This window comes from Pseudochaenichthys georgianus, chromosome 1 (genome assembly GCF_902827115.2).
Source record: "Pseudochaenichthys georgianus chromosome 1, fPseGeo1.2, whole genome shotgun sequence".
Taxonomy (NCBI): domain Eukaryota; kingdom Metazoa; phylum Chordata; class Actinopteri; order Perciformes; family Channichthyidae; genus Pseudochaenichthys; species Pseudochaenichthys georgianus.
The window spans coordinates 5628415-5641090 of record NC_047503.1 but is presented as its reverse complement, the minus strand read 5'-3'; the positions used below and the strand labels follow the sequence as shown (position 1 = coordinate 5641090).

At 40.0% G+C, this 12676-nt stretch overlaps 1 protein-coding gene across 4 annotated transcripts in view; it reads right to left on the bottom strand.

Moving 5' to 3' along the window:
- rptor (regulatory associated protein of MTOR, complex 1) overlaps positions 1 to 10412 on the bottom strand; it is a 244166-nt gene extending 233754 nt beyond the window's left edge. For all 4 annotated transcript variants that reach the window (XM_034105423.1, XM_034074665.1, XM_034080365.1 and 1 more), the window contains exons 1-2: positions 9984 to 10412; positions 8550 to 8724 (exon numbers count right to left, since the gene is read on the bottom strand). In XM_034105423.1, the coding sequence (XP_033961314.1) occupies positions 8550 to 8717 (168 nt within the window). In that variant the 5' untranslated portion in view covers positions 8718 to 8724; positions 9984 to 10412. The remainder of the gene's footprint in view (positions 1 to 8549; positions 8725 to 9983) is intronic.
- Between the last annotated feature and the right edge of the window lie 2264 nt (positions 10413 to 12676).

The window sequence follows — 12676 nt, the reverse complement described above, 5'->3', positions numbered from 1 at the left end:
TGTGTGTGTGTGTGTGTGTGTGTGTGTGTGTGTGTGTGTGTGTGTGTGTGTGTGTGTGTGTGTGTGTGTGTGTGTGGCTAAATGCAGTAAACAATCTCTCAAAGTTATGTCCTCTGCACAAAAGTTATTCAGTTTATTACAGACATTTCAACGGGGAGATTCCATCTTTGAATGAAACACAGTATTCAGAACAACACCTTGCTCTTTCCTGATGTGACAAGTCAAAACTGGTGTTTGCATACTTTTGCCTACTTAAGACATTTTAGGGTATATGCAGGAATCCTGAAGTCAAATGTAACACCTTTTAAGCCCTTTTTTAAGACCCTTTCCATACATTTTAAGACATCATCGCCACTTGGAGTTTTAACCGGTTACATTGGCGACACACTTTACCTCACAGTTACTATATACAGTATTGATTGTCCTTCCTCCTTATCTTCCAACCATTTGGACGCAGACTTGCATTTCCCCATAACGATGTTGTTTAACAACCGGCGTAAATGGACCTTCGCGCGCTACCAAGCAGTGAGCCCGCGATGTCCTGTTCAGATGACGTCCAATCCAACGGGATGTCATAAATAAACTACACAGAATCACACTACACACCTACGCAATGATTACATTCAGGCAGACTTTAGAATACAACCTCTTTGGACAATTTATATACTTATTGAAAACAAGCTACAAAATGTAATACCTTGGAAAATGCCATTTAATACTTTTTAATAGCCTTAATTGATAAATTGATTTATCAACTTTTAATACTTTTTAAGACCCCGCGGATACCGTGCATTTTCTCATCAAGGCTATAAGGCAGGGGTATTCAACTAAAATTCAACGAGGTCCAGTTAGAGAAAATCTCCCCCATGCAAAGGTCCGGAACTTCAAAATGTCTAAGTTGCTTCATGAATTAGTGTGATATATTGAAGTAGCCTGTATCTTTATCAACGTCTGCATGTAATCAACAACTGACTGCCAATCAAATAAAGAAAGTACAATTCATAAACAACAATATTTATTGTCAATTAACATTGAACTACACAGATATACAGTAAATACTGTGGATATGTGTAATGTTCCTCTCGGGCTGCATTTAAAAATAAAATAGAGAAAATAAATAAAATAGCTTTTGAAAATATGTGCATCTTAAAAGTGCTTAATTTTAGATAAATAAAATAAAGTGTAGCAGCAGCTTGAGTTTCCCTTTTTCTTTGTTAACCGTTTCACGTTTCATGACTTAACAGTTTCAGACGATTATAGAACAATATCAGTCTTTACACATCATAACAATTGAACAGTTTTAAAGTTTCTCTTTTTTTCCTTCTTATATTGCAGCCCCTCGCTCACTTTTTTTTAATTCAGTGCGAGAATTGAGCTCGAGCTTGTCCTGCCAGGAGTTTAAATCTGGGCTGAAATGGTGTCAGGACCATTCTCACACACACATGCAGGTGCTCATTGGTTACAGTGATGCAAACACAGGTATGGTGAAAAAAGAGAGAACTATTCGAAGCAGAAAAAAAACAGCGTAATATACCATCTGACAAAGGCCTGTGCTATAATGCTTCAATTAACTGGCTATTCTTTATAATATACTCTGATCAATAGGAGATAGAGGTGTTAAGTTATAAATCAAGGGTTTTTATTAATATTGAACTCAACCTCTGCTTAAAAAAACAAAAATGACAGCCCATTCATTTGGCCTTTCTTTCATGCTGTGCAAAGAAAAAGCAACCTCTTAATCCAGATATCTCACCATGACTCGCGCATGCATGTGCACGGTTGTGGCATGACCACCAAAACAGAAAGATATGGACACAAGATGTGTGCAAATGTATTTAGTTTCCTATCCATGTGAACATGATTTAAGTGAGGGGACCTAACCTCCTCTAGGGGGGTCCGGGGGCATGCCCCCCCGGGAAGATTTTTTTTTTTTTTCTTTTAATTATTTTTTTTTTTTAAATATTGAAGTTAAAAGCATCAATCTGGTGCACTTTGAGAGCAAAATTAAGAGATCTATAGATACATCTTTCAACACCCATATGAAACAGAACTGTAAGCAGATTTTTCTTTTGGGATATTTTACAAATCTCTCTCCTTTATCTCCACTCTATTCTTGTTATTTTTAACAACTTTTTTGTTACTGTCATATAGTATTTTATACCTGTTTTTCATTTAGTCTCATTAATAACTATAATGATCATATCAAGGTGTGCCTTAACCTCACTGAGCTGAGGTTATTTGAGCCTCTCAGGAGAGAGCTCTCTTCCACCTGGTTGTAGAAAAGCTCTTTAAACTCGTTAGCATAGCTAGCTAACCAGATGCTAATAACAACAGATCGCCACTGTGCTTACAACTAAAGACACAGCCACGCAAACACTGCGGCATGTGTGTACGGCTCCTTATGGGTACTGCAATATTTGAAGGGCTGGAGCGGCGTTCAGCTGCTCTCCGTCAGCACTCCTTTCAGACGAGACATACCACGTGAAGACACGTTACGCTCGTGTTGTGTTCAAGGAACCTGTCCTTGGCCAGGAAAAACAGGTACTCACTTGTTTAAATATTTTTGCGGTCTAGATTTCTTCTTCTTTTTTAAAGTGAGAAGTTGTCCGTCAGTCGGACTGACTGACGGACTGACTTAATTTCGGCCCACAGGATAATTTACAATTACTATTAGATCTGGCCCGCTGGTATATTGCACACACACACCTTCACTCAATCCTGAGGGTCTCCTCAGCTCAGAGCCTGAGCCCAAACATTGATGAACTTGCACCCAAGATGAGACGCCAAGTATCTGGCTTGAACTAGCATCACAGAGCAGCACACTGAGTTTCAATGGATGTTTCCTTCTGCACTTTCTCTCTCACGACAACAGGGCATGTTTGGTTTGTTCTTTGAGGGGAATAGTTTTTTTGAAGCTGCTGTTGTCCTGTGGGGAAATGTAATCATAAGAAATGACTCTGGAAAAGCTGCAGATCGAGCCATAAGAAATGAATGCAACTGATTTTAATAGGCAATAATTTAAGCTTTGTTAGTTCCAGGTTTAATATGTGCAATAAGTTCATTTCAATAAGTTCTGCAATAAACATTGAACCAGTCCGGCCCTCGACTAGTACCCATTTTTTTTATTTTGGCCCACTGTTTATTTGAGTTTGACACCCCTGAACCCACCCACCCACACACACCCACCCACACACCCACACACACACCCACACACACACCCACACACACACACACACACACACACACACACACACACACACACACACACACACACACACACACACACACACACACCACACACACACACACACACACACACACACACACACACACACACACACACACACACACACACACACACACACACACACACACACACACACACACACACACACACACACACACAGCTTGATTTGTCCCAACAAGGGAGTAAACGCAAATTTGACCAATGAGCCTTTACAGGGTATATGCAGGAATCCTGAAGTCAAATGTAATACCTTTTAAGACCCTTTCCATACATTTTAAGACCTCATCGCCACTTTGAGTTCTAACCGGTTACATTGGCGACACACTTTACCTCACATTTACCACATACAGTATGGATTGTAAGATAGCACAACTAAACAGCTTGTGATAACTCCTTATCATAATTCAGATAGAACAAAGCACAAGAGAATAAATTGCGTGACTAACCCAATGCAAGGTTTATTAGAAAAAGAAACAATTAGAAAGTAGTATTTGATTTAGGCATTGTTATCAAGAGATAAAACAAAAAACGATATATATGTTAACACTTTTCTCGTTCTTAATATAGACTATTTTTAGGGTCGATATGTGTTGACTTTACTTTAAAATAGCAGATCACTGTGACCGGATATAGTTGGGCTTAGTGAACGTGTGGCTCTTCCTTGGAGGAGCAGCATCGGCCGGGCTCCGCTGCTCCTCCGTGCAGAGAGTCTGCAGCGGTGTGTGTCAGCGACTTGCAGTCAGGGGAGGCACGGATTGGCCACCGGAGAGTCGGGACTTAAACGCTGCGGCTTTCTGGATATTACTTGGCATGTGGGACCGGACAGCTTTGATCCCCATCGACAGTGGCGATTCTAGAGTCTGTGGGCCCCTCGAACCAGCTTTCATCACCATCAGTGGCGCCCCAAAACACTCTTCCCCCCCCAGGCGGAGCAAGGCAACGAAACTTAAAATAAGAAGCAGAATTTTACGGCGTGCTATGCATGGGGCCACCTGGAGGGGGTTTCCCGACATGTCGTTGCAGTAAATTAAAGGGTGTTTCATGTTGTCGTTGCTGTGGACCTTCTTAATACCTTGGAAAGTGCCGTTTAATACTTTTTCATAGCCATAATTTTCGCTAAATTGATTTATCAACTTTTAATACTTTTTAAGACCCCGCGGACACCCTGCTTTACAACTCTCAGTGTGAGTGTGTTTGTGTGTGTAATGTCTACAATAGCAAGACCTTATCTCAGAATTCAGAACATCATTTACAGCACACTCGTACGCTCTCATGCTGCACGCTTCTCTCACGAGGATTAACTGTTTGCATACCAACTCGCACGATTACAGTGAGTTTAACCCTCCTATTGCCTTCGTTTTCCCCCCTTACTTTGGTGTTTGCGGTCAAATTTGACCGGTCCTGTTTTAACTGCTATACACAAAAACCATTAATCATCACCCTTTCAAACTGTAAATATTGTATCAGACTACTGGTACACATGAAAAACTGCAGTAAATATAGAAAGAATAGACACTGAACATGTATTGTGTGTGCCAGGTGTGATCCATGTGGGGGGATGGGCACATAAGAGTGGGAAATGCGTGCGTGCGTGCGTGCGTGCGTGTGTGATCTGATCCGGATGGTTACTAATTCCTTTTCAATGAAAGTGGTGATCAGCAATTTTATACGTTCAAATATCTACTGTGAAGGATATCATGAAGCCTTAATGCAATCGAATGTAAAGCAAAAAAGTTATGATTGATGAAAGTAGTAAATCGGTCAGATATGACACAAAGACAACAGGAGGGTTAAAGCAGTTATGTTATCACTTGTGGATACTAGAAGGAAATGCACAAAGCTGAAGAGTCCTATTTTGTGTCGACAGAACAAGCAGCGCTCCAACTGTTTTTTCCTGACCTTGAAATTGGCTTTGCACTCTTTTTTTGCACAGGTGGGAGAAGTCAACTTTATTGTCAATCTTCCAGTTTGTGTGTACAGACAGAGAGATTGAAATACTGTTTCCCGCAATCTCGAATATAAAAACAAATGTATATAAAATGTAAACATATGTGTGCAAATATGTATATAATAGGATAAGTGGGGATAACAAGAGGAAGGAGAATTTAACTTAATTTATTTGTGAAAAAAGGGTGATAGACTTTGCACTGAGAACACTCGCTCTGGTCAATCATCAATCTGCTGCCAACCTAATGATTTTTTCAACAAACCAAAAACTTGAAACAAATATGCAGCAGTAACAATAGTTGTTCTAATGTGAATGACGCTTCTGGGTGCAGTGTCATGACACAAGACTACCCACCATGTTTACCTTTATTAAACCAGGCAGCTGCCAGCTACAAACAAGTCCTCAGGAAGTGAGCCGGGCATTTTCATAGTGGCCAGACTGTGGTACTACAACTTCTGTTTTAGTCACCTGATGTCAATTGGCCCAAAACATTTGTTTCCCATTGACGGACATTGGGAAAGAGACGTCTGTAATTAAACAGAATTCACTTTACTTAAAAAGCGACCCATGCCAAACACTTTAGTTTGACCTTATTTGATTGATTAGGTCATGCAAATGCACTAACAGACACATTATTTTTCCTTTCATTCATTTATTTCAGCCATGACTAACTGTGATGCTGCTGTGACGAAGCTGATTGGAGGCGGGGCTTAAGAAAAACTCAAGCACACATTAGGCTTGTTTGAGACACATTGCGGCTCGCCTCGAAAGTAGACGAGAGTAGCCGAGAGTAGCCGGGGGAGGTGTCAAAAAGCTCGTCTTAAGTCGGACAGCTCGGACTCGGCTTGACTGGCTGGGTTTGCAATGGCGGAAATTGCGTTGACGTTTTTCATTGCAGATGAAGTGGATGCAATAGAAATGCTCCTCCCTCTTAATGTTTGCAAAACTGATAGGTGACAGGCTACAAATGATCAGTCCCTTCAGATCCGCACACATGAAGCTTCATGAGCATGAATTGAACAGACCTGCTGCTGTGTTAATTCTTTAGCTGCCACTTTAAGCTTTATCATGTGTACAACATGGATGTAATTTGATTTAATCTTGCTATTTTAAATGATGTATTCAATAAATAAGGTTAAACCAAATCATTACATTACAATAGATTTTATTTGAATGATTTGGTTTAACTTAAAGAGAAACTTTATTGTTATTGCACAGATTACAGGTACTGAGACAACGAAATGCAGTTTAGCTTCTAACCAGGTGCAACAAGCAGTGAAGTGGAAAGTAATGTACACAATCTACAGAATAACATATAGAATGAATTGAATGATGAATAAACAGTGGGGTATGAATACACTAGATATCAGCCTGTGAGCAGTATGAACAGTGTGTATGAATATGCTAAGATATATAAAGTATGAAAACGGTAAGCAGTATAGTATAAAATATATAGATATTAATTTCATGATGATAAACATTGTGGAACAATGATGAAAAATGGGAATGGATGTGGCGACGTAAAACTGACACAAAACAACAACAAACTTTTGCCAGCCAATGAGAGAGCTTCATCAGCAGCACGTGGTAAAAACCACCAATGAGCGCTCAGCTCGAGATACCAGCGAGCCGTTTCCCATCAAGCATTTCGCTTCCGCAGCTCGTGGAGAGCAACTGCGCCAACTCGCCTCGCCCTCAAGGCTGCGGGCGTCTTTGTCCCGCGAGATTTCAAAGTCTCATGTGGGCGAGCCTCCAGAGCAAGTCGGACAAAATGACTAACCATCATGCAACGCACTAGCAAGACGTTGATCGCAACTGCGCAGGTCTCGCTTGTCTCAAACAAGCCTACTCTATAGGCCCAGAACTCATGCACCAATGAGCAACTGTTATAGCAATAAATGGGGCCCCGCCTCCAACACTGGGTCCAGATTTCTTTACACATCCATGGCTACAAAGTAACCACACACACACCTCTAAACATATCAGACACTCGACAGTATTAGGACTCTATTCACTTGCTTGGCTTCAACAATTAAAAAAGTATGACAACACAACTGAACACTCATTAAGGTTATAACTTGTGTGTATTTGTATCTATCTGTATATATTATAATTATTATTCCACAACACATTACTATGGAAATTATGGCTTTTATATCAGTCATTTTGCAATTACAGCCATGTTAAAGGATGGATTCAACCCCAAAGCCATAACTGCAGAAAGTTCTCTTTAGTTACAGCTCTCTGAACACAGAGAAGTGAAAGGAGACATTCTTCTTACAAGTGTACAAATGAGGGTCTATGGCCCCGAAAGCGCTCAGAGCAATGAAAAATGTTACACAGCTGATTTAGCACGACTCTCTGATAGAAATGCCCATTTCAGCCAGCACCTATTACCTCTTTTAAATCAATACTCGAGTCACATTTAATGATGCCGCCTTATTAAACATGTTCCTGAAGCTCAACACTGGCGGGCACTACAGTGTAATCCACTGATGTCCTAACAGCAGCGGGATCTTACATTTTCATTTGGGGGAATTTCTACTATAGTTGCAGAGTTTCTGAGGGTTATTTATACATGATCATATATTTGCCATCATTATAATGGTAGTGCCGCAAGGTGATGAAACAATGGGCTTGGTAGCACTGCAGTGGATCAAACGACAGCTTTATGAGAGCTGAACACACTGCGGCCATTCATGAGGCAAAGTTTTGAGGTGTGTCAAAGCGAGTAGAGGTTGCCTCGAGCAGAATAAAATGAATTGGCACTATAATAAAGACTAAGGTGGCTAATGATATGCTGCTGCTTAAAGACCGATATTCTCTCAAAGCACAGTGTGAGGTGTGCATTTGATTTGTCTCTTTAATGGATTCCAATTGTAATAAGTAGCATTGTTTATGGACTATGCTACGAAAGACTCTTCTCTAACTATTCCCTTTACAATCAAAGCAAAGCCCAATTGTAGAGGAGTACACCTCTCGCCTAGCGGTGGTGACATAAAGCCATGCGACCATGAAGTAGTCTGTTTAAAGCCTATCGTTAGCCATTTAATTCAGGGGTGTTCATTCAAGGTTCGACTATTATAAAAGTGGGGTCAATCAATATGTGGAGATTGTCTGCCGAAAGACCAAATCTAAAATGGTAAATTGTGTAATAAATCGTCAATTCTAATAACTGTCCTGGATTTGCTGTTAAAGTATTTCCAAATCATGACATCACTTGTGAGACATTTTTTAAATAAATATGCAGCAGGTTTTACACAAGTCTGCATGCGTGTATTTCTTCTACAACTTTACAGACACAAAAAGCATCCTTAACCTGCTGAAGTACACTTAGAAGAGAACAAAACTTACCCTATCCTTCATCCTCCAGCTCTGAGCTAACGCCTTGGAGCCCTCAATCTTCTCCGAGTGCCTTTTCTTCATGAAGGCCAGGGGAAGTTTCCAGTCATTCATGTCGGCCTCCTCCTCCTCTGTGAGGCCCACGGCCGGCGACTGAAGCAAGTCTGAGTCCATTTTCATCAGGGCCCTGCAGGGGAGAGCGCTGGTTAGTAACACAGATTTAAAGGATTTCTGTCACCTCATGCTGGGCAGTTGTGGTGTGAAACTGAAGAAAAACATGATCAGTGAAGGAAAAAGTAGCATTATAATCAAATTAATTGTGAAAAGATCTTTTTCTCTGCTAATGAAATGCTGGATTCCCCAAGTGGCTGTAAGAACAAAAGACAAGTGTGGAAGTTGGCATTGAATTCAATACTTTCAAGGCTCAATGGCTGCTGAGTTTATGAACCTGAGCCAAAAGCGTTCCCTCAGGTCATGTGATGATGGTTATGAGTCATGTTTAATGCACTTATGAGGATCTCCTGCTTCAATGAAAACCACAACAGAAACAAACCCACTCACATCTGGAGCTCCCTGACTATGAATTCACTGGATGACACCTCACATGCAATATTTTTACTGTCTTGCTTTAGGCATATTTTTTGCAATAATTACATTTCTGTAGTGCAATAACTGCATTCAAACTAGTGAAATTAATACATTTATTCTAATGTAATCAATTCTCATATATTTTACTGCAATAATTAGATTTAACCAGGTGAAAAAAACGACATTGATACTAAATGTATGCAATAATAAGAATAATTCAAGGGCAGAAAGTGTTTACTTAAATAACACTTTAATTATCAAATACACTTATCTATTGAATACACTTTTCTAATGCAATTAATACTAATAATAGAGTCTAATAGTTAAAAAATGTAAGTGCAGAAAAACTGTTATTCTAGTGAAATTATGTGGCTGCTTTGTGCTGAAGTTGATTTGTATTTGTGGTGTATTTTCATTGCACTGGATATGAGTGGGCTTCTTATTTATTTGTACTCTGTATCATGACAATGAAGAGTTTTGCAGTATAGTATTCAGGTTACTATAACACAGAGAGGGCAGCACCTGGAAGACGTCATGGTGGGGCTCATGCAGCCACACATGAGGAGTTAGTTGGGTTATGTTGATGCAGCACAGCTGTGTTAAACGGGACTTTAATGACGGCTGCTCGAGAGCAGGACAGTTAGCAAACAAACCAGCCAGCTAGCTTTGTGCTAGCTACACTAGCGCGGCTAATATAATAACTCTCCCTGAAGCTGGCCCTAACTATCACATTCAGCTGTCAACTGCGAGAGAGCAGCCGGCAGCCCTATTTAAAGCGAAACAACATGAGCAGAGACATAAGTGAAACGCAGCATATGTGTAGAAATGGCGCTATTAGTGGCAGAGAAGCGTGCAGACCTTGGTGCGGAGGGAATTTCAACCCGAATTGGGGAAGCTCTTCGTCTCCGGACGATGACAGACACAGTGGCACAAACAATCCTTGTCAGAAAATTGTAGGGCAGCGTCCACAATCTGTACAATATGTCAAAGCCGTCAAAGCCAAGTTGGACGGGCGTGTGTTTGCAGGAGAATCTGCGGCTCCTCTCCCCACGGCGCTTCGCTATGGGAAGGGGCTGGAGATGAGGCCCATCTTCACGCGGACAGTCTGCCACAGCCACCACGCACTGGCCACACTTATCGATGACTGGGACCGTGAAGTGCTCTTCTGCAAACCAGCAACCCCGGTAGCTGATTTGGTGTGAGGGTTTTCGTTATTCACACACAATCTCGTGAAATATTCCAGAAAGGCACTTCTTCAACACTACTGCAAGGGCGCAGCCATCTTGGGTTGGACCCAGAATGCACTGTTGGGGCGGCGAGGCTGTCATGTGACGTCACCGCCGCAGCTTCATACTATTGCCTGTCACAGCAAAATATAAACACACGCACTACACACGACTACAAACCATAGATGCTACAAACACACGATAACGGGGGAAAAAAGTAGTCTCATCAAGCTCTTTTTTTGATGACGTTGGACAATTACAAATGTGAATTTTAGATATTAAAATACCTTGTTTTTTTAAAGAAAAAAATTAAGATATGGACCATAACAAGACAAGCGCTGCTTGTCAAAAAACAAAATGTGAAAAATATTTTAAAATGTAAGGACTGCGCAAATTATTATTTTGAGACTGTAATGTTCTAAATGGATGTTTTTTTTTTATTATTCACAATATTTAAACACTATGTTTACCATTTTCTCAAAAGACTACATTTGCAAAACCTTAAAAAAAATTCAATATAAACAACTGTATCTAAAAATGTTTGTTTTTTATGTTGATGTTTTAATTTTCCATCGCATCATTGACATCCATAGCTAAAGGGTTGGAAACAGAACACGAAGGTGATGTATGGTGATGTTCATGGATGCAGAAGCCAGACAGTCAGTCAGTTCGGGGCCTCAGAAATGTGTCTCTGCTCTATGCAGATGATGAGGTTCTCTTTGAGAGTCAGCATTTACCATACAAGCGTCTAATCCTTTGTGTTGTCAAAGAGGCATTAATCGCACCTAAAGCATTTTGTTTGGTGGCCTATTACAAAACGTACCATGTCAGGGTATTACTGTTATTTTGTCCAGAACCAGCAGCCAAATCACAGGTTAGATATTTTAATAACTGCTATCAATCATGTATCACAAGCTTCATAAAAGTTGTAGGCTTTGGGGTGAACATCGGGTCAGAAGAGTGCCATCCTGTCATTAGTATGCCGATTATATTAACATGTAAATCACTTTCTTCTCTTCCCCCAAAGGTTCAACTAAAACCACTGACTTTCAAGTCAATCATTTGCCACATTTCACGTTGGATGCCAAAGTTTACAGTCACTTTCCAAGCTGCATATAAATATATCCAGTAGTGTGTTATATCATCAAGAAAACATTACAATATTGTAGTATTTTTACACACAACAGATTTAATTCCACACTTCATTATTGCTGCTAATCATGTAATAGCAGTATCATTAGTGCCAAGCGACTGGAATCTGCTGATTTCATTGTCAAGTGAAGAGGTGCACAACGGCTCGCCTCTGTGTGATGAAAAATAGCCGGGGAGCAGCTGTTCTGAAATCCCTCACTGCATGTGGGAGTGTTTTAGCCCGTGCTGTATTTGAGGCGCAGATGTGCCCTCACAATGGTGACTCAGGTGCTAATATTAACAATGGAATGTTTTCATTTTCATAATCTAAAAAATAGTACTGTTCACTTTGTCCATTGTTTAACAAAAAGGAGTTTTATTTACATTATTTTAAACATACGTGAGGTGGAAACAAGCCGTGAATACAACATCTGACGCATTGTCACCTTTTTTGCAATTAATAATCTTAATTATAAAGGCAGCCATAATTATTTCTGAATGCAGCTCATTTCCCAAAGCACTTTATTCATATTTACATTCTATTTATTTGATCATGTTTCAGCCTTGAACAGCTTCTCTTTTTAAATGAGAGTCTATGGTGTATTGTGCTGTTATAGAAATGTCTTATACCGTTTTCTATCCAGTGTTTTTTAATGAACCTATTTGAATAGCTGTGTGCATGCTAACTAAACATGCATTTTGGCAAAACCAAAACCTAAGAATGATGTTTTTTTAAATTCTATTCTCAATCAAACTCTGAGGTGATTTGTGTTTGAGTCATTCCTCTGTATCGCCTCCAGCTAACACCGTCACGCAACCATGAGGTCAACACTAGAATGCTCATTAGCACCAAAACCTGTTTTCCTATGATTTCGAGCCAAAGCAGCAACTAAGGTGTTGAACACTATTTTTGGTTTTGAAATGCTAAATAAGTCTGTCTTCTGCGAGCAACAAGTTTGGTGTGCAAGTTGTTTTTAAGCCAGATCTCCGGGATCATTATAATCAGTGACTCCTTTCATTTTATCCCATTGTTTTCCCATTGTCATTTGATTTTCTTATGACAAAAATATAACAATTTTTTACAGTGTATTTTAAAAAATAAACAAATATATAAATGGAAGATATATACCCTGAATAATATGATTTTGATATGTTCTGGTACAACAATACGTCGATGTTTGCTGTGGACAACCC